The sequence below is a fragment of the Engystomops pustulosus genome, chromosome 4 (assembly GCF_040894005.1).
Source record: "Engystomops pustulosus chromosome 4, aEngPut4.maternal, whole genome shotgun sequence".
NCBI lineage: Eukaryota > Metazoa > Chordata > Amphibia > Anura > Leptodactylidae > Engystomops > Engystomops pustulosus.
Window position 1 is genome coordinate 136,510,781 of NC_092414.1, and position 23,474 is coordinate 136,534,254.

The 23,474-nt window shown below is 39.8% G+C and overlaps 1 protein-coding gene across 2 annotated transcripts in view; it reads right to left on the reverse strand.

Moving 5' to 3' along the window:
- The window catches only part of SND1 (staphylococcal nuclease and tudor domain containing 1), a 402,857-nt gene that overhangs the window by 368,282 nt on the left and 11,101 nt on the right, over positions 1–23,474 (reverse strand). For both annotated transcript variants that reach the window (XM_072147568.1, XM_072147569.1), the window contains exons 3-8: positions 13,987–14,107; positions 13,117–13,195; positions 7,466–7,626; positions 6,548–6,639; positions 3,906–4,064; positions 3,668–3,774 (exon numbers count right to left, since the gene is read on the reverse strand). In XM_072147568.1, the coding sequence (XP_072003669.1) occupies positions 3,668–3,774; positions 3,906–4,064; positions 6,548–6,639; positions 7,466–7,626; positions 13,117–13,195; positions 13,987–14,107 (719 nt within the window). The remainder of the gene's footprint in view (positions 1–3,667; positions 3,775–3,905; positions 4,065–6,547; positions 6,640–7,465; positions 7,627–13,116; positions 13,196–13,986; positions 14,108–23,474) is intronic.

Below are 23,474 nucleotides of genomic sequence, written 5' to 3' on the forward strand. Positions count from 1 at the left end.
ATTCAGCAGCCCTAATCACTATAGATATTCAGCAGCCCTAATCACTATAGATATTCAGCAGCCCTAATCACTATAGATATTCAGCAGCCCTAATCACTAGCCCTAACCACTATAGGGCTGCTGAATATCTAATCACTAGCCCTAATCGCTGACCCTAATCACTATAGATATTCAGCAGCCCTAATCACTATGGATATTCAGCAGCCCTAATCACTAGCCCTAATCACTATGGATATTCAGCAGCCCTAATCACTAGCCCTAATCACTATGGATATTCAGCAGCCCTAATCACTATAGATATTCAGCAGCCCTAATCACTATAGATATTCAGCAGCCCTAATCACTATAGATATTCAGCAGCCCTAATCACTAGCCCTAACCACTATAGGGCTGCTGAATATCTAATCACTAGCCCTAATCGCTGACCCTAATCACTATAGATATTCAGCAGCCCTAATCACTATGGATATTCAGCAGCCCTAATCACTAGCCCTAATCACTATGGATATTCAGCAGCCCTAATCACTATAGATATTCAGCAGCCCTAATCACTATAGATATTCAGCAGCCCTAATCACTATAGATATTCAGCAGCCCTAATCACTAGCCCTAACCACTATAGGGCTGCTGAATATCTAATCACTAGCCCTAATCGCTGACCCTAATCACTATAGATATTCAGCAGCCCTAATCACTATGGATATTCAGCAGCCCTAATCACTAGCCCTAATCACTATGGATATTCAGCAGCCCTAATCACTATAGATATTCAGCAGCCCTAATCACTATAGATATTCAGCAGCCCTAATCACTATAGATATTCAGCAGCCCTAATCACTATAGATATTCAGCAGCCCTAATCACTAGCCCTAACCACTATAGGGCTGCTGAATATCTAATCACTAGCCCTAATCGCTGACCCTAATCACTATAGATATTCAGCAGCCCTGACCCCACACACAAAAAAAAAAAAAAAAAAATGATATGTTATATTGTACCTTTCATTAGCATCTGCTGTGTGACTAGGCAGTTGCCTTTTGGGAGGAGCTGGAAAGGAGCAGTTCCCCCCCCACCCCCACCCTTGGGATTCTGCTTCTCCATGTGACCTTTCAAATATATGAAAACACCCATCACTTGGCTTAGCGACACCCCCTGCATTCATATATTTGAAAAGGTCACATGTTTCCCAAGGGTGGGGGGAGCTGCTCCTTTCCAGCCCCTCCCAATTGGCAACTGCCTAGTCACACAGCAGATGCTAATGAAAGGTACAATATAACACATCTTTTTTTCTGTAAAACCTATTTTTTTTTATACAAAAACACTTTGGCAGTGTATGTACTATGCTCTGTGGGGACTGGGGGAGTGCTAAAAATGGGTCTCCTGGTGACAGGTTCCCTTTAAGGGCCACACCATCCTTTACTAGATATCAAGAACCTTCCCCAGTATGGGCCTCGTCCCCCGAATCACACGCAGGATCAGACGTAAAGACTCCCTCTTTAGGAATGTTCCTACTAAAGAAGACTTTAAAATGCTCCTTACTGAGGTAAAAGATGCCTTTGAATCTAAGATCGCTGAAATGCGGCAAGACCTACAGAATATGACGGATCGTATAGAAGTTTTAGAAACAACCGATGACAATAGACGCACCATGACACAAGTCCAGATGACGGCAGCCTCTCACACTGACGTTTTAAGGGACATGACTAGACACCTGGAGGATCTAGATAATCAGGGTAGACTGAATAATAGAGTGCGTGGAGTACCGGAAGCAAATGTAAAAGAAGATGTGAAAGCTACCCTGACGTCTCTTTTCAGCATTTTTGGAAGATGACTTTGTACATATCAAATTAGAAAGAGCTCATAGGACACTCTGGCCAAAATCATCAACCGCTAACCCCAGAGATATAATATGTTGTTTACAGGACTTTGAGCTTAAGGAGCGGATGTTTGCAGCTAGAAAACACCGAGATGTGGGATTTAGAGGAGCAAAGGTCCAGTTGTTCCAAGATCTTTCCTGGATAACCTTACAGAAAAAGGAGAAATTTACGTGCACCCCCCCCCCACCCCCTACTGGATAACCTGAGGCAAAATGGCATTCTGTACAAATGGGGATTCCTGTTCGCTCTTACAGCAACTAAAGAAGGAAGATCGGCCACCCTGCAATCCTACTATGATCTGGAACCCTTCTACAACACCTTGGACATCCCAATAGCAGATATATGTGACTGGGAAATCAAGTATCCGCCTCCTATGCTACCGCCAGTCTGGGACACAGTCCAGAAGAAGGAAAGGAGAAGGCCTTAAGGGGCCTGCCTCAAGTTCTTTTCTATTAGCAGTAGTATATTTTGCAGATTTTTCTAGTGGACATTCTGTTCTATTTGAGGAATACTGAAGCCATGTATTGGTGCCGTTTATATGCATTCTGATAGTATGGCAGTATATGATAGGATCGTACAGACAACTTAGGGTTAAAGTACCCTATGGAGACTGAAAAATAGGGAAAAAAAAAAAATTTATAATAAAGCCATTAAAAAACTCAAATCGCCCCCTTTCCCTAGAAATGATATAAATATACACTAAAACACATTAGGTATCGACACGTTCGGAAATGCCAGATCTATAAAAATACAATAACAGTTTTTCACTGCGTTTAACTCTGTAACGGAAAATCACGCCCAAAGTTGAAAATGGCACTATGCCATTTTAACAAAAAATAAAAAATTCTATAAAAAAGTGATCAAAAGGTCGTACAGTCCTAAAAATGATAACATTGTAAGCATCATCAAAATCTGCAAAAAACAACACCTCCCAAAGCTCTGTACACCAAAGCATAAAAAAGTTATTCGCGCCAGAAGATGGCAAAATCCCCCAAAAAATGTTGTATAGGAGGTTTTAATTTTTTTAAATGTATGAAAACATTATAAAACCTATATAAATTTGTTATCCCCGTAATCATACCGACCCAAAGAATAAAGTAGACATGTGCGCACAGTGAAATACGTCAAATCCAAGCCCACAAGAATATGTGCATATTTTGTGTGGTTTATTTAACCAATTTCACTGCATTTGGAATTTTTTTCCCCGCTTCTAAGTACACATCATGGAATATTAAATACAACCATTTTGAAGTGTAATTTGTTATGCAGAAAATAAGCCATAACACAGCTCTGTACAGGGAAAAATAAAAAAGTTAGATTTTTGAAGGTCGGGAGTGAAAAATGAAAACACAAAAAGTTCTCACTTAACCCTGCTAAGGGGCAGAACTCTCCTGCAAAGCGAAGACTACTACTTCAGGAACTTAAACTACATAAAGCGGATATAGTCTTTCTGCAGGAGACTCATATTGACTCTAAGGGCACATTTGCATTTGCCAGCCATACGTATCCAGTGACATATGTGGCATCACACAATAGCAAAAAGGCAGGGGTGGCGGTCCTCTCTACCACATGCCCAGTACAGATGGTCTCAGCACTTCATATACAAATTTGTAGATTTCATTTATAAATGCTGAAGATTGTAACATTCACAGAATTTTATGAATGGAGATCCAGTAAATGTTCTGTCTCTCGACAGAATTTGTACCATGTATGAAAATATTCAGTTCGTTAAGGGAAAAAAAAAAAAACCTGTAGAAAAGACACAGAATGATCATCCACAACAGCCTTACCGCTCTGCTGCTCGGAGCTTCTCAGACCCCTGAGTGTACACAGCGATAGACCAATCTACGCAACGAGCAAAGCCCTCTTTCAGAAGCAACTCTGTAATGTTTCCATTCTGCAAATAAGAAAAGGTTTTTTATAGAGCAATTAGAAATAAATACAAAACTAAAAATATATCAGTATGATTTAGTTAGTGGAAAAAAAAACAAACAAACAAAAAACCCCACGCAAAACACATATACTTACAGGGTGCAGAATGGTGCCAAGTATATTCTGGTTGTGACTGCTCTCTAGAATTATTTGCACATCTCTCTGCAGCAGACGAGACTCTGTAAAAAACTTTGCTTCAGCAGCAAAGGGTTCCGGAACTTCTTTGCCTTCCTCATTTCTCTTGAATGTTGGGCACTATGAAACAAAGTGAAATCATTTAGACTTTCCTCCCCGAAATGTAAGAGTTAAAAATAGGCATACTACTCTCTCCACATTGCACTTCCCAGGTCATTCCTAATGTACCCGCTCTTACTTTCCCATCTTTTGAGGTCCACACCGTTAGACTTTTCCATCCATTTTCTCTTTGTATGGCTGTGGTATACCATCCTCATGGCTCATCCTACCACTCCACATCTTGGCTCCCTCCCTTTCTATCCTGTGAAATTACAAGCATCCTCAAGGGAGACTTTAACATACCTATTAACACCCCTTTATCTCCTCCTGCCTCTCAGCTATCATCACTACTTCTGTAAGTCTTTCACAACTTTTGAAATCTCCCACTCAAAATGAGGGAAACATCCTTGTCTTTGTTTTCTCCCGACTTTCTTTAAAATCCAATTTTACCAATTCTTCCTTTCCAGTTTCAGACCCTAACACAGGCCTTGGGGTTGAAGGTCTGGCCACCTATTTTAAAGATAAAAGTAATTGTGTTTGCCATTAAATAATTTCTCAATCCACTCACTCCACTAATCCCCTTCCCTCCTAATCTTTACCCTGTTTGTGACCGTCTCAAAGGATAAGCACAAAGGAAGTGTCCAGGCTCCTTTCTGCTTGCCCCACTACCTGCATTAGTGACCCCCATCCCTTCACATCTCATACAGTCTCTCTCCTCAGCAGTCACTTCTCGTAATTTTCAACTTCTCCCTCTCTTCTGGTGTCATTCCCTAATCTTTCCCCAACTCGCTCTCAGCCAACTCCCTCCCCTACAACCTGGTTTTTGTACTATGCACTCCACTGAAACTAGACTTTCTAAAGTCTCCAATGATCTCTTCACCAACAAATACAAAGGCGACCAATTTCTCCCCATTTTTCTGGATTTCTCGTCAGCATTGGCATTCTCTTGGTTTTCTTTCCGTCTCTTTGACCACACTTTCAGGTTCTCCTTTTCTGGATCTCTGTTCTCTCATCATCCTCTCACTATCGTGGTTGCTCAGGATGCAGTCCAAGGTCCTTTTCTCCTTTCCCTCTATACTGCCCCCATCGGACAAACCATCAGCAGATTAGGTTTCCTGTATCATCTCCATGTTTATGACACCCAGCTATATACTTCTGTAGGTAACATCACCCCTGCCTTAATTCAGAACAGTAGTGATTGTCTCTCTGCCATCTCTAACATCATGTCCTCTCTGTTCTTGAAACGTAATCTTTCGAAGACTGAATTTCTTGTCTTTCCACCATCTACTAGCCCAACATGACCTCTAATCTTGGTCTGTGGGATTAGGATAACACAGAGGCAGCAGGACCACTGTCTTGGGGTTGTGCTGGACTCTGATCTTTCCTTTGCACTGTATATTAAATCCTCATGCATCTCATCATCATTTCTAGAACCAGCCCATTTCTTACAGTTGACACCTGTAAAATGTTAAATCGTTGCACTGTTACTCTCAACTAGACTACTGTAACTCCCTACTAATCTGTCTTCCACTCACTAAACCATCTCCTCTCCAATCTATTCTAAATGGAGCAGCCAGGTTTGTCTTTCAGACCAAACACTACAAAGATGCCTCCAGTTTGTGCCAGTCATTGCACTGTTTGCCCATCTCCTTCCAAATACAATTTCAAATAATAACCCTCATCCACAAAGCTCTGCATAATGCTGCACCTAAACAAAAAGAAAAAAAAAAGAAGTTTTTCAGCTCACCAAACTCGCAAATGCCTATATAGATCCATCGCACGGAGTGTGAAAGTCAGGCCGCTCTGAAAAAACTTGTACAGGAAAAAGGGTTCGGAGACTCCACCGAAGATACAAAAATATGATTATAGAAAAGTATCAAGGAACATTTAAAAACCAACTTTTAATCACACGATTAAAAAGCCCTGTGCACAAGGCTTTTTAATCGTGTGATTAAAAGTTAGTTTTTAAGTGTTCCTTGATACTTTTCTATAATCATATTTTTGTATCTTCGCTGGAGTCTCCAAACCCCTTTTCCTATACACATAATGCTGTAACTCCCCATCTCCCTTGTGTCGATCACCCAACCTGTGCGCTTTGATTTGCCAGTGAAGGTAGATACATTTCTACCTTAATTCCAATTCCCTGGAATGCCCTTCCCCAGACTCAAGATTGCCTAAAGATATTGCGTATTAGTCTATCATACTTGCTAACTACATAAAATTTCAACTCTTTACTAAATCATCCTGTGTAAATAGCAAATAAGACCGCCATCTATTACATGCTGTAGTGAAAAAATGGGCAATAGTAGCAGGTTGTTAAACACATTTTTCTAAGCACTTTCATATACTGTAAGGCTTAAGAGAGTTAAAATAACAGGAGACATTGATGCAACATACATTGATGAGGTGAGGTTTGTGGATAGTAACAAACTATAAAATGAGAAAAACGTGAAACAACTTAAACCATTACGACAACTTGCTTGAAAGATTAAAGTGCATCCTACCTTAATTCCAGACAACATGACAGTCACTATGTAGTAATCAGGAAGAAGAAGGGCCCTTACAACACTTCCATCCCGAACATGCTCAATAATAGCTGCAAAACAAGAGTCAATATATTATATGCGGAACCATTTAATAATTTTGGGCAGCTTTTTACTTAAGTAACTGTAATTGACAAAGTTATCACTAGTATTTATGTTGGGCAAAAAAGCATGTGTACAGTGAATGCCAATGCCTTGCATGAAGGACAAAATAGTTTGAGAAATAGCCACAGACTCTGAACCTTTTTCTAAGAGTCACATAGCATTTGGATGCACAACAGAAAATGTAGATTCCCAGGTGCCTCAGTATCCCACACAAATTCGCACCCTGAAGCAAAACGCTCTCAAAAGGGGAGCTGCCTCTTCCCTAGATCGCCCCTCCTACACCAGAGGCCTGGGTGACTTCCACGCGTCATGCGGCTGTCACAGTCCCAAAACCCACCACTCATTAATACGTTTCTAGTTTACAGCGTGGAAGTGTTTGTTAGCGTTATCGGAGGTTTCCGATAACGCAAGCAGTGTAACACTGCTGTGTCGGTTTTATCACAAGGAGCTGCTTACTGCTTTACTACTGTAGTAGCAGTACATTATGAATACTATTAAGGCCTCCGATGCACTTATAAAATAATAATAATTCCTTTATTTATATAGTGAACACAGATTACGCAGTGCTTCACAGAGCTTGCCAAATACTGATAAATCCTTCCAGAGATTTCTGGGATTACATGTGTAGAACTCAGGTTTACACCATTCCAATGCATGCAAACTAATACAGACAAACTAATACAGACTTTACAATGGACACTTCCCATTTTATTGAAGAAACAAATGTTCGTTTAGTCATTGTAAAAGTGTGGGTGTACACAACGTTGTAATTACCGTTCACAGGTTTTTGATGTGAGGAGTCCACAAAATGCCTAGTGTTCTCGATTATGTATTTCATGTCTCTGATTGTATGTGAGCCAGTCCCCTCACTCCAAATTCCTTTCTTAGAAGATCTTGCTTGCTCTTCAATTTCTGCCAGTCTGATTTGCTCAGGCCTGTGAAAAAGGAGAAGAAAAAAAAAAAAAGAAAAAGGTAATATATTTAACCACTAAAATAAAAAAAAAAAACATTAAAGTTAGTATCAGCAAAAGTGATCAATTTATCAACAACAGTAAGTGGAGATTGAAAGGGTTTGGAAGTCAAGAGGATGTTGATTTTCATCTAGTGTGCATGGGGCCTTAAAATTATTGAGGAGCAATTTGTCCGCCAGGACAGTTTCATGCATCACCAGGTACAGTGGCATACTTTATTTCATGTTAAAGGAAAATGACTGCTAGCATAGTTCTATTTAAATATAGACCTCTTTTTCCAGAAGTCAATAGGGGTCATTGCAGATGTGTGTGCAATGCATGTTTTCCTCAAAAAGAATACACTCACAAGGTATATACATACTGTATGTTTGTATTCTGAGCATAGCTTAACAGATGAGGAAGAAATTAATGGAATGGGGGTAGCAATTCAGTTATTAGACTAATGAAATCATCTAATTGTCTCTCCTCTTTTATTTGACTCCTGGAGCAAAATGTCTACTTATTAACACCACGTTAAAAACCTTGCAAGAACATTTCAATGACATTTGTATACTAATATAACGTATTCAGAGTTTGCCCAAGGCAAACGGCACTGCACAAGCTAAATGACTGAGCCATGGAGGGGTTAATAAGATCCAATTAAACAACAAATGTAAGGTGGAGTTCTATGTGCCGTTCACTTCATTCCTCAGAGTTGCATATTAAACATCACTAATTATAGAACAAAGCTATACAAATACCACTAACCAAAAGGGATCATATATGATCGATGATGGATCTGCAGATATGCACATAATGAGGAACGAGATGCCTAATGGAGTATTTCACAGGCTCCTCAGAGACGGGGATAATTCTACATATCACTAAGGTAATGTGCAAGACTGGTTTGGCTGAAGAAATTAGCATTTCATAAAAAGTGAGTCCTTCAAGCCAGCCATACATAGTAGATCAAAGTCATCTAAACCTGCCAAGTGCTGTGTGATGGGATACACTTTGCCAGCATTATTCACAAAAAATTTACTGCAGTCTCCTGTTCCCTAAAATATTCCCTAGTTTACCCTACCCAAACAGTCCCCTCATGGTTATTTTATACAAGTCCCCTCAAGACCTATGGATTCATTAGATAGAGCCTCCTTAACCCCATGAATTCCTTATGTGGGACCCCAGCAGCGCTTTCAAAAATCCATAATTTTCTCATTTTTCCGTGTACAGAGCTGTGTGAGGGTTTATTTTTTGCATACCAAATTTTACTTCTAAGCGACGTTATTATTTCATGGGAAAGCTGGAAAAAAAATTTCCAAATATGGCGAAATTGGGGAAAAATTGTGGGCTCCAGTTTTTACAACTTTCACCATGCGCTCCAAATAAAACCTCTGCTTTATTCTTTGGTTTGGTATGTTCACGGCGATACCAAATTTATATTGGTTTTATTGTATTTTAATACATTTTAAAAAAATGAAACGAATGTGTTAAAATAATAATTGCTTCGCATATCTTTTGACGCTAATAACTTTCATACTTTAGAGCTGTGTGGGGTGTCATTTTTTCCAAAATGAGCAGACAATTTCATTGCTGTGATTTTGAGGACTGTACGACCTTTTGATTTTTTTAATGTGATGTAAAATAAAGTAAGGATCGTTTCAGACATTTGGGCGCCATTTTCCATTATCCGGTTCACGATAACCGCTTTAATAATTAAATAAATAGTGGAAAAAGGCAGCACACCAAACGAAGTCCAGTTTCAAGTGTAAAAAGTGGGTTCCATTTTATTCCATGTTTCAAAAGACAGCTGTCTTTTGAAACATGGAATAAAATGGAACCCACTTTTTACACTTGAAACTGGACTTCGTTTGGTGTGCTGCCTTTTTCCACTATTTATCTACAAAGGACTCTAGGCCCGGTCTTATTGTGCCTGCACCCACCATCACCATTTGCTACGTGTGCTGCTTGCATTTTCTTCAAGCGCTTTAATATTTAGATATTTTGAGATGCACCAATACTTAACATGGTTGTGATTTTTACTGTTTATTACGTTTTACACTAGTTCTAGCGAATGGGGGATTTGAATTTTTATGGATTTTTTTATTGCTTAAACTTTTTTCTTCTATTTTTTTTAAGACTCTTTAGCACAGTGGTCCCCAGCGACCGGGCAGTGGAACACTTTGTTCTGGGCCGAGGCTGCGATTGTTGGGTGACCTGTCAGTGAATCGGCACCCAAGCTTGATTGATTACAAGTCAGGAAAACTAAACTGGTTATTTTGTGTTGCTGTATGCAAGGATGGAGCATCTGCCATGACTGACCCTAGTAGTGAATCTAGAAATCAGTCCAAAGACGTTGCAACTAAATGAGAGTCTACACACTGTGTCATCCATAGAGAAATGCTGGCTAGCTGAAAATTGTCACCAGAACTGAACAGTGTTTCATTAAAGTTCATGCTCTTAACTCGCTTCTGCTTGAGCAGCTCTGTGAAGAGATGGATGCAGAGCACAAACGTATTCTTCTATACACCATAGGTAAATGGATTTCTACCTAGCCAGAGGTTTTGAATTATGAGGGCCGCTTCTTAGGTTTCTTTTAGAAACCTTGCAGCACCGGATGGGTCACAGTACTTGCGTACTTGTGTAACATATTGAGCTCATTGAAGAAGTCTCTTCAGGGGAGAATGACAATGGTATTCAAGTTGGCATATAAAGTTGATGCATTCAAAGGCAAACTGCAGCAGTGGGCATGGCGAGTGAAAATAGGAACATTTGACATGTTTCAGGTTGTAGCAGGTTTTTTTTTTTTTTTTTTTAGGAGAGACCAACATTGGGCCTTCATTCTCCCAGTTGCTGCAGAATCATCCATCTCAGCTTTTGGAAGAGTTTGAACATTACTTCCCAGCCCACAACCCACGAACAGGAAAGGAATGGATCCGTGACCCATTTGTAAAGGGGCCAGGGAAATTGACCTTGTCAATACTGGAAGAACAACAACTACTTGATCATAAATGATGGGGGATCTTAAAACCATGTTTGAGATCTCAAATCTTCCAGCATTCTAGATTAAAGTCAAGGCATATTATGCGGAGATTGTCACTGTCTACCATCAACCCTAGATGGGACCAGCTCATTGCAGATAAACAAGCTCCCACTGATTCTGCATTATGGTGCCATTTGTGAGAGGTTTGAACCTGCACCGTAACCCCCTCCACTACCAGTCCCTGGAAAAATTGACTCAGGTAACTGGTTCCTGGTGCAAAAAAGGGTGGGGACCACTGATTTGGGGTACGTTAAACCTAGATAATCTGATCGTTCCTACCATATGCTGCAAAATATTGCAGTATATGGCATTTTTACACAGTTCTCATTACGAGCTACTGGCTCATAAATAAACTGCAGATCGCTGCTCCCAGATGGCGGCACCCACGTGCAGCTGTCCTTTAAACACTGCCAACAGCATCTGAAGGGTTGATACCCGCGATCGGTGCTAGCAGCAAACCCCACCTCTGTGCCGTACATGTACGGTGCAGAACGTGAAGGAGTTAAAAACTCTATAGCAGCTATATAGACCTTAACATACTGGTACAATATATATGAATCTTAAAAGATGTGAGCTTAGTAGCCTTCTGAATGGCTGTAACACATGTAAATGTAATGAAATACATCTACCTTACTGAGGACACATTCACATACTGAAAATAAAATAGGATAACAACCAACCAAAATTGTCCGTGGTGTCCCTTGGTCATATGTGGAAATGTGTGACTAGTTTCCAATTCAACTGGTATAGAAATATGTCTGGGGTAATAAGTGAGGTGACACACTATATAACATGGACTTGGGTAACAGGCAATCTAAACAAGGATAGCGAGTCCCCTCACTTATTACCAGAGAGATATAATATATAGTCTGGTTGAAGCACATCTTTACCCAGAGGAACCTGTAACTTCACAGTAATAGTGCAAGGCTCTTTTTGGTTATTATTCATGGGCCTAGCTTTTAGTAATATAATAAAGATTTCAGATTTTAAATGTTCCTTCTTACAGGCAGTTATTTCTCTACTTGCTATTCACATTCACACAATGCTATCAAAACACAATTCAAAGGCATCAGTGAGTAGTTTGGCCTAATCAAGTATGCGTTTACACCTAAGAACTCGCTATCGATAAAAAAAGCACCATGTGTGTTTTGTATGTAAATATGGGGGACATTTAGCAGAAGTGTCTGAGAACATAACTGTTGTAGTTGCTCATGGCAACCAATGAAAGATCAACTTTTATTTTATAGGCTGCGGTGGTAAAAGGAAGAGGAACTAGAACAGTTCTGCACTGACAGTTAAAGGGTTATCTGAGAACAATAGAGAATATTTACCGTATATATTCGAGTATAAGCCGACCCGAGTATAAGCCGAGACCCCCAATTTTACCACAAAAAAAATGGGAAAACCTATTGACTCGAGTATAAGCCGAGGGTGTAGTATACAGCCAGCTAGCCCCCTGTAGTATACAGCCAGCTAGCCCCCTGTAGTATACAGCCTGCCCCCAGTAGTATACAGCCTGCCCCCAGTATAATAAAAAAATAAACTTAATACTCACCCTCCGACGATACTCACCTTTGATTTGAAGTGGCGGCTCCCGGTCCTCGGCGGCGGCTCCCGGTCCATTGTGGCGGCTTCTCTCTTCGATCTTCACGTGCCGACAGTCGCGTGCATGCGACTTGCCAGCGGGCGCACAGTGCGATGCGGCGGTGTCGCCGCTGATGACGTCATCAGCGGCGACACCGCTACATCATATTGTGCGCCCGCCGGCAAGTCGCATAGAAGCGACTGCCGGCACGTGAAGATCGAAGAGAGAAGCCGCCGCAGAGGATCGGGAGCTGCCGCCGAGGACCGGGAGCCGGAGGGAGAGTATTAATTTTTTTTTTTTTATTAACTCGTGTATAAGCCGAGATTAGGTTTTTCAGCACATTTTTTGGGCTGAAAAACTCGGCTTATACACGAGTATATACGGTAAACGATAAATCAGGAAAGTATCACTGCCTGCAGCCCTTTTATTTACAGCAAAACACTTGGCTATGTACTCTTGTTTCAACACCGCTCTCAAAATGTGAAGCCTTCTGACCCACAAATATTAAATTCATAATGCATGTTACTGAAGTCCTAGTGCAATTTCTTCTAGTATTCTCTTTAAAGTGTTCATCTGTTTCTCAACTGAAAGTTATCTTCCATTAAAATGCTTAAAACATTCAAACTTTTGAAGTGACCCAGTCACCATAAATCTTAATCAATTATGTTAAAGAGCTAGAGAAGCTGAGCAGATTAAGTTTAGCTTGGTCATTATAATTGGTAGGATAAATTCATTCTTACTTCTCTACATAGAAAAAGCAAAAAGTCTATCTCATGGAATGACAGCCATCTGTAAATTCATACTTCTAAATAGCAAACAATGAGCTGAACCCACAACATGAACTTACGTTGTAGTCCTTGCGCCTTCACGTCGAGAGGCAAGTCCTTCAGCAAGTAAAGATTCTGCAATATTTTCTCCAGTTGCATCTGAGGAGGGAAAAAAAAAAAAAAAAGGTAAGAAACTTTGTCATGTTGCCACAAGTGGAAGAGTCAAAGCTACTTTCACATTTACCACCTTCAATACTAGGTTTATTCACAATTTTTGACTTTCCAAAACCCATAACTTTGTTTTTTCAGTTTACAGAGCCACATGAGGGCTTGTTATCTTTGGTAGGAATTGTAACTGGAGGGTAACAAAAATTCCAAAATGAGGTGTAATTGGATAAAACGGCAGTGCCCATGTGTGACAACTCAATCCTTTAGAGTTAAATCACGGTCATACTACAAGGTCGATCAGGTTATTATGTCTGAGTAAATTGATACATGTCTGTACAGTAGCTAGGATACATCCCAATCTACATGCATACAGTAGGGATTTATCACCATTTGCATGTAATCTCTACAGACAATCACTGTTTTGTTTTCAACAGAGCCTAATGAGAATTGTTCCTGCATTCTCACTAGCCCCTTCTGGAGAAAGAAATAAATTAAGATGATACAAAAAAAGTTAAGTCTTTTGACAATATATGGCGATAACCATTTTGTATCAGTCAATATATTTGTATTACTATTCCTGCACAGTAAAACCAACTTATGAAAAAAAAAAAAAGATACAATTGTGACAACTTTCTCTGAGATCCATATAGAGACAGTGATAGAATAGTGCTGTCAACCTTCTTCGATGGAGCAAAAGTGGGGGAAATTTAAAAAAAAAAAAAAAAAAAAACCAACACACACCAACTCGGAACTATAAATGCCATGACTGTTAGAAAACATACCTTTGCCCAAATACACAGTTCCATAGTATCGTTCCTCATTAATTTTGTGATCTATGGTGAAGCAGACTTCTTTCCCAATAAGTTTTCTCCTCAGGAACTCTCGAGCAGGAAAGGCCCAGGGCTGCAAAAAAAAAAAAAATAATAATAATAATAATTATATGCCATATTTAGGTTATAACTATTTACAGGGGGGTATATGATTATTCATTATTGCCTTGAGCATCAATTATAGCTCAACAATGTCTCATTCTGTTCACAAGTTGAATCATTGTCTGAGGCATGGCATCCCACTCTTCTTAAAGTGGCACCATTGGGCCACTGAGGTTCTAGGCAGTGGTGGCGAACTTATGGCACAGGTGCCAGCGGTGGCACTCACAGCCCTCTCTATGGGCACCCATGCCTTCGTCCCAACGCAGTTTGCCAAACTCTGTACTACCTCTTGCAGTCTCAGGCAACCCAGGACCCTGGAAGGAAGCTACAATGATAATCTGAACTTTTTTTTTTTTTTAAATCAACTGATCTAGCAAGCTCTGTTTAGCACTGCATAATCTGTGAGCAGTATGAAGGAATTATTATTATTACTGTATTGGTGTTCTCAGGTGACAGAGCAGGGAGTAATAGGTTGCCACCTGAATTGTCGCATTTTCACTTTGTGAAAAATATGTGGGTTTTGGTTGTAGTTTGGGCACTCGGTATCTAAAAGGTTTGCCATCACTGTTCTAGGGTACAGAGTTATGTAGCCTCCACGTGGAAACTCAATGTATCTCAGATTTTTAATGGGATTCCGGTCTGGAGAAAGCAGTCACTTCGCTTGTAATGCAAACTTGATAAACTGGAGCATTGTCATTTATGAATATCAAACTAGGCCTGTACTGTTCAGAGAGACACAATTACTGGATTAATAAAAGTTATGTGCAGGTCATGTGATCACCACTATGTTTGGCTGTAGTCAGTTGGTTGCAGTGCATCCTGTATGGCCAGTGTTGTGGTGGGACATCATCTCAGTGATGTAATGTGCAGGGATGGCAGTTACACATCATTAATATGGTAACAGAGCATGTTACATCATTACTGGGAGCAGAGCACAAGAGGGAGGAGGAGTTAAAGGATCTTGGTACTCGTAGTTTCCATCTTGATAAATAGCTTGATTTATGATTAACAAATTGACAAATTAAGTTCCATTTTGTGACTGATGCCATTGAGTTTTGGTTTTATTCATTTATTTATAACATTATGGGTTTTGGTATAAGAGGTTCATATTCCCGAAATACCCCCTTTTAGCATGTTGGGAGCTAAGCAACATTTGTTCCATTATGAACAGTGGGCCTGTTCAACTGAATGATAGTCATCAGCGTGGGAGGTGGCCAAAGGACATCCACTTCTATATCTTTCTGGGACTTTCAGCCTCTGTTGCAACCTCCTGATGACACTAAACGTCTGAGAGCAACTTGCTTGAACACTTGAAATGGCGACGTACGGTTGACCAAATAGTAGAGTTCCTCTTGGTTTCATAAATGTTGAAATATGAACAGCAGGGTGAGGAGGACTGTTTAAATACCAGTTGTAATAGAACCAAGAAATTTACTGGACAGTTAATAAATCAAAGACCTGGTGTTCCCTGGAAAAGAGCTTAAAGCTAACCGGTCACCAAAAGTAAACATTTCTGCCAGGGACAGGTCCTAATGGCCTGTGCAATTATTTTAATTATTCTGAATCAATCCAATGAAGTGTTTTAGATTATCTAAAGAATGCAGGGCTCACCACACACTGCTAGCAGGGAGGCAAGTAATGTGAAAAAAAATGCTATATACTACAGAAATTAATTAGAATTCTGACAAAGCTATTTTTGAAATTAACATAGCAAAGGTTACTGGAACCTGTCACCAACTAAAAATAACATTCCTGGTGACAGGTTTGCTTTAAAGGGGATGCGTGACTATTTAAAAAAAAAAAAATCAGATGTGCTTGGGACAGCTTCTTAAAAATAAATCAAATTCAACTCCTCTTCTCTGGCACACCCAGTATCCCGCGCTGCGGCACAGAGCCATCTCCACTCCAAAAACTTCCCAGAAATTGTTGGAGCAGAGCAGACCAGTACACATTTACCATTTCAAAAAGGCCTTCCTCTATAATAGTCGGACAACTTCACAACAAATTGTGCAAAACCGTAATTAAACAATGAACAGTTGGACATTTAAAGGACACCTGTCATAAGGTCTCTGTCACTAGTCCTGTCACCACTACCTGTTGGAGCAGCTCACAAGGATTCCATACCAGCCTTTATCTAGTCAATTCATACATTAATCATTATAAAAATTATCTTTTTTGGAGGCTGGGCACAAAGGGAGAGAAAGTGAGGTCACCCGTTTCCCCTCCTCATGTATCTAGGAGTATCTAGGAGAACAGAGCATGTCAGCAGATAAAGCACAGACATCAGATACAAAGGTACCTGACATCTCCTTCCATACACATGGCTGCATCCTGGAACAGTTGTATCTCTCAAATACACAGGCTGCAGGAGGCGTGTCCAGAAGAGCCAGCACCAAGAGTGCCACATTATACTGGCCGTCAGTCATGTGTATAGGAGTATCTCACACAGTGCAGGGGGCGCCAAGGAAGCACAGAGAAGCCAGCACCAGGATACAGGCTATCAGTCAAGCACTAGGGGTGTGGCTGTGCCTCACACTTATGAATAAGCTGGACAGCTCAATATGCCTGAAATAATAACTCATTGGACCCCTCATTTGCATCCAGCTTTAGGACCCGTTTAGGATGTAGGGATAGGGGAAATGCTTTCTAATGGCAGTTTATGAAAACATATTTAGTTTTGGGGGTTAAATTAACTCTTCAAAAGAGGTCACATTAACTTCAGCTAATGTTAGAGTGCATTTTAGGTTCCTCCTGTATTTTGAAACACATACATTTTTAATCATTTAATTACTTCAAAACCTTTTAAGTATTTCACACTCTGCATAAAAGCCATAACTTCTTTTTCAATTTTAAAGTGGTTAGTGAAATATAACGGACAATTAAAAAAATTCCCAAACAGTGCTTTTGATATTTTAATCCTTTCCCTGCAAATGACAAACCTTAAACATGGTGACTATTTTGGAACCCAGGATATATCAAACATCCAAAATGATTCATAACTTTTTAAGAGCTTGAACTTTTCATGAAGTACAAGATGGTGGTAAATATAAACTCTGTTCTTTTCCAATTTTTATACAGCATGTTTAATTGAAGTTCAAAGTATAACGTTTTTATATGTATATAATTTGAGATTGTGATAAAGTTGCAGTTAAAATTCAAATTGTTGAGTTCCCCTTTTTTAATTTTTATTTTTGGGTTGACTAAATTTTAACATGTGTAACTGGTGCATAACATTGAGGTGCATTGCATACCATTTTATGCTTGGGACTCTTTTGGCATAACCAACAGGGGGGGGGGGGGGGGGGAAACCACCTTTACATAAAAACTATGACAGTCTTGATTAAAAACCACCAGGTGTTATTTTAATAATTTAATAGGAGTTTAAAGGGTGAAAGGCTTAAAAAGAAAACTATGAAAAAAGCACTGCTATACAAAGGATTTTCTCCGTTTTTGACACCTATAACTTTTTCATACATTAGCGTATAGAAATTGTAAAGGGCCCTGCGGCAAACCAATTGTTTCAATTCCCCCACCAAAATTTTTGGAGGCCATTTATTTTACACAGTAAAAGGTAATGTTACTAACCTGCTGTGGGTATCATGAGTAAATTAACTCTTAGTGTGTATATAACGTAACCAAGAACTCCAAAAAATTCAAAACTGGAGTGTTATGACTTCTTTATACAACAACTTTTTAAACTTTTAAGTATCTATATAATAATGGGATGCACTACTGAATTGCCGACACCTGTGCACTTTTGCTCGTCATTTCCAGTGTGCAGTATATCAGCAAGGTCTGAAACGCATCAGACATGTTTTTTTCATGACTGTATTCACAGTGCTGTCCTGTTGATCTGGAACAATAAAGCTTATACCACGTTTTAATGTACAGTTGAGTGTTGTCTTATCTTACCTTTGTTTTCTACATACTATAAGGAAGCCGGACACTACCTTTCTGCACTGTACACCTGGAAGGGAGCTGTTCATTTTTCTTGTTTCAACTTTTGAAACTAGGCGGATTTCAACAAGACTGAAGGGATTGTCCAGAGGTTAAAAACATTGCTACTTCCTTCCAAAACAGCACCACCCCATACCATAGTACATGTTGGTATGGTAGTGCAGCTCAACTGTATAGAGATGAATGGTGCCTAGTTGCAATAACACCTCTGGACAACCATTTTAATAACAACTACCATTTTTCATGCCCAAAGAGGGAGTTAGGCAATGATTCCAAATATGATTTAACCCCTTCGCGCTCCGCGGCGGATATATCCGCCACGGAGCGCAGTGACTTAGCGCTCAGTGGCGGATATATCCGCCACGGCTCCTATGCCGGCTCGGCTCTGGATCAGAGCCGAACCGGCATCGGGAAACACGGGGTGCCGGCTGTAACTAATAGCCGGCACCCCAGTGTAACACCCGCGATCGGAGTTGTCTCCGATCGCGGGTGCTTAACCCGTTAGATGCCGCGGTCAGCGCGACCGCGGCATCTAACAAGTATCTGGGGGGTCTTTCCCCCACGATCGGCCCCCCCGAACCGTTTTCGGGGGGCGCCGATCGTTGCTATAGTAACTCTGGGGTCCGCTCTGGACCCCAGAGTTACTAGCAAGAATTGCCAGTAAGATGGCGTCTGTGACATCATCTTACTGGCAAAGTGCCAGCCTATGCAAGTGCATAGGCTGACACTGATAATACTCTGCAATACATGAGTATTGCAGAATATTATCATGAAGAAGCAATCAGAAGATTGCTTCTTCATGTCCCATGGTATAAAAGTGAAAAAGTAAAAAAAAAAGTTATTCAATAAAAAAATAAAGTCATAAATCACTAAAAATGCCCCAAACCCCCAAAACATATAAAGAGACATATAACTCAAAAAAAAAGTCTAAATCATAACACAAACCCCACATATATAGTATCACCGCGTCCGTAACAACCCGTAGAATAAAAGTAAATCATTATTGAACCCCCACGATAAACGCCGTAAAAAAAAACTGTTATAAACCCTCCAAAAATTATGATTTTTACCTTTTCAATCCCACAAAAAATGATATAAAATGCGACCAAAAAATCATATGTACTCAGACATGATACTGGTGCAAAGTACAACATGTCCCGCAAAAAACAAGCCATCAACCAGCTCCGTAGCCAAAAACGTAACAAAGTTATGCCACTTGGAAGATGGCAATACAAAAATTATAGATTTTTCCCCACATTAGGGTTTTGTTTGACAAATTTAGTAAAACGTAAGAAAATATATTCATGTCTGGTATCCCCGTAATCGTATCAACCCATAGAATAAAGATAACATGACTATTAGTCTATACGGTGAACACCAAAAAAAAAAAAAAAGTCAAAAATCCAGTACAGAATTGATGCTTTTCTACTCCTGCCCTCAAAAAAAGTTCCTAAATTTTCAACAATAGGTGATACCAACCCCAAAATGGTAACAATGGAAAAAGCATCTCATCCCGCAAAAAAAATGCCGTCACATGGCCCCAATAACGAAAAAGCGAAAATTTTATAGCCTTCAAAAGGGGCCAATGAGGAAACTAAATTCCTGGCAGCTGCAGCGCCCTCCTTCCCTTCTGCGCCTCGCTGTGCCCCCATAAAACAAGTAACGGCCACATGTGGGGGGTCTTTGTACTCAGGAGAAATTGCAGAACAAATTGTATGGTGGGTTTTCTCTTTTTATATTTTGGAAATGTGTAAATTTTGGTGCTAAATGAACGTATAAGGGAACAATATGACCATTCTAAATTTCACCTCCATTTTGATTCAATTACTATGAAGATCTCAAGGGGTTAACAATCTTCGTAAAAGCTGTTTCTGATAGCTTGAGGGGTGCAGATTTGAAAATGGGTTGGTTATATAGGGGGTTTTGATGCTAAATATGTAAAATTTCATTCAAAACTGTATTTATCCCCAAAATAGTCAATTCTGAAAATCCGGAAAAGCGATATTCTATTTGCAAGCCGCGTGACGTCAAAATAAATTATCCAGATATTTCAGAAATTATGAAAATGTAAAGTAGACAAATGGGAAATGTTATTCAGCAACTTATTTAGCTGGTAAATCTATCTGCCTGAAAACGTGATGATTTAGAATTTCGAAAATGGCAAATTTTTCAAAAAATTCATCACATTTTCTTTTTTTTGTAAATAAACGCAAAACTTATCTGCCAAAATTTACCACTAAAATGAAGTACAACATGTGGGGAAAAAACAATCTCAGAATCGTTTTGATAAGTAACAGTGTTCAAAAGTTATAACCATATAAAGCGAAGCAAGTCAGAATCCAAAAAATCGGGCTGAGCCTTAAGCTGTAAAATGGCTGCGTCCTTAAGGGGTTAAAAAGGTGTTCCAAAGACTACGCTGATAGAAGGAGAAACTCTAAAAATCTACCAAATATATTTTACATATTCATTCAAGTGAAATTCCATGAATGTCTTGATCATTCTATGATCAGAGAAAATGTAAAATAAAAACTTTAATGTACAATAAAGTTTGTGGTTAAGAGAAAAAATATTTTTGTTACAGTTCCTAGATGAAACAGCAGAGGGCATTATACTCCTACCAAATGATAGAGACCCAACAGGGATTTAGTCTGGATTTTTTTTTCAATCATTACTACCCTAATCAAAAACTAGGATTACACAATCTAGTTAAGATAAATGTAGAATTTGAATCCTTTCAGATCAGGTTAAATACAGTTGAAGAAAAATTCATTTCAGGTTAATTGCATCATTTTCCTTGAGGCAAAACAGGATTATAATTGGCTAAAAAGCTGCAACTATACTGGTAATGATCCAGTATCCCACACACTATAATGAATATTGTGCACCTTTCTTGTCCAGGAGTGACTTTCAAGAGGGTACCTGGCTTCTGGGGTTTTTTTGTAGCCATTTAGAAAGAACCTGTACAATAGTATGAATAGTTACCAGAAATTGAACTATTCTTGTGCATTTTGACTCATTAACGTCTTGGTCCTCTAACATTATTTCCAGTATATGAATAGCCTATTTATGCCATTGGCCAGGAGACCGGAACCTAGCCATATGTGGCTATTGGGGATAATATAATAGGGGTATTATTAATGGCTACAATGTGGGACTATTAGTCAGTGATGTTCACTGAGCTAATGGTTAATGAGGGCATCACTGTGGCTACTAAGGCGACCACTAAAATATAATAACTTTAAAAAAAATGCTAGAGAAAACCAATTATACATGTGCCCAAACTTATTGCGCTCACAGAATTACATGTGAAATTTGTGGCATTCATGGCTCATGATCCCTGCCTTAGGCCAAGGCACAAGTCAGAATTATGTAAAAAGAAGGCCTGAATGTTAGGCACTAAGGCACCATTACAGACAAACTCCATTATTACATAGGAAAGTATTTCTCCATAATAAAGCAGTCGATTACAAATATGCTCAGACTATGAAGGGGTCTAAATGGATTCTGACCAGAGCACATTCTTTTCTCATCACCCAAGTGACCCTCTGCAACAGCAACCACAAGCAGGGCAGATGTTTATGGCACATCATAGTGCTGAATAATTGCCAAGCAGCACCAGTGCCAATGTTCCCAATCTACTCAAGTTGCCTGTCCAAATAGTTCAATGACATGTAGATATTTTCTCATCTGCCCAAAAGCATCAATGTCTTGAGCATCATTTACAGTTTGACAAAGATCTCTCATACATTTGTCTGCCGAGGCAGCACAACACCACCCTTGAAGGGTGGCCTTCCAGTCATTTACGTTCTTGGGTTAAGTACAAGCATCATCGTGAACCATAGGTCTGAGATGTCTCAAATGGACTTTCTTTTTCCAGACCTGGATCCCACTCAAAGTCCATTTGAGACATCTCAGAGCTGAGCATTGTTCCCTATGAAGATATAACAAATCAGACTTGTGTTGTTCATGCACAGACACAATGACCTGAGTACTATGAGCTTGTCACTGTACCACTTAAAGTGAAGAGCAGTTGTGTATTGCCTATACAGATTCCCACATGGTACCACCAAACACCAGTCTGGTAACAATAGTGGCCAAATGCATAGCACTCTACTAGACATCTCATATAGAGAGGCCATAAATTCTGCTCAGCATGAATCTACTTTCATCACCGAATAGCACAGAGGCCTATCAGTAACTTGTCCTGCAAGACGATGATGCCTGTGCCTTGTGGTGTGGTCAGGTACTCAGACAAGTTGTCAAGCAAGCAGAATGGACCAACACAAAATGCTTTCAATTACAACAATGGAGTCATGTGGTATTCTTCTTCTGGTTTAGCAGGCCATTCTTCACAAAGATATACCGTTCTAGAATGGTTGTCAGGGTTCGGGTCAGTGAACCCACTGGACCACCCCGGACGATGGCAATAGATTCCAGTCCCAGGTGTTGGCCAAGTGTCACCCGGTCTTCACCAGAGCCCGCCGCAAAGCAGGATGGGCTTGTTGCTGCGGTGTAGTGCCATCAGGTCGTACCACAGGCGAGACTAGCCCGCGGTGGAGGCAAAGGTCGAGGTATAGGAATGTCTGTCAGTCAATCTCGTGGTCAGGAGCAGCAGTGCGCTGGCCCTTTAAATCTGCAAGGGCCAGCTGCGCATGCTGGCCAGCCGAGACAGGAGCGTGGAGAGGCGAGTGTGGTATGGACCAGGCACCGTCACGGAGAGGAGCACGGGTGTGCCTGCGATCCGATATGTGGATGGCAGGGGCACCCATGACAATTGTGCAACATCCAAGTCTTTTTCAATCATAACATGAACAGCATGAGGAGAACTGTTTAACCCATTAGTGACCAAGCTCATTTGTGTTGTGATGACAAGGTCATTATCCAATTTAACTTATCCAATTGTTTTTTTTGTGACATGTTGTACTTCAAGTTAGTGGAAAGTTTTGGTTGATCCATTTTGAATGTATTCATGAAAAAGGGTGAATTTGAACATGGCAAATTTTTGGCAGTTTTTCAAATTGAAAGTAACTCATTTGGTTAGTAAGACTAATTTACATTTTCCATAGCACAGCTTTGTGTTGGCATCATTTAATAAGTGTTCTTTTGTTTTATTACAGTGCTAGAAAGATTACAAATTGAACATTATTTTTTCAAGAAAATGATGAGAATTATTTTAGGGATCATTTTATTTCTACAGGGGTTTTTGAAGTCGTATTGCTAGAAACCCCCACAAATCACCCCATTTTAATAATGTTATCCCTCAAACTATTCAAAACTGCACATAGCAAGCTTGTTAACCATTTAAGTATTTTACAGAACTAAAACAAAATAGAGGTTTTATTTGAAATTTTCCAATTTCATTATTAATATGTTCATTTACC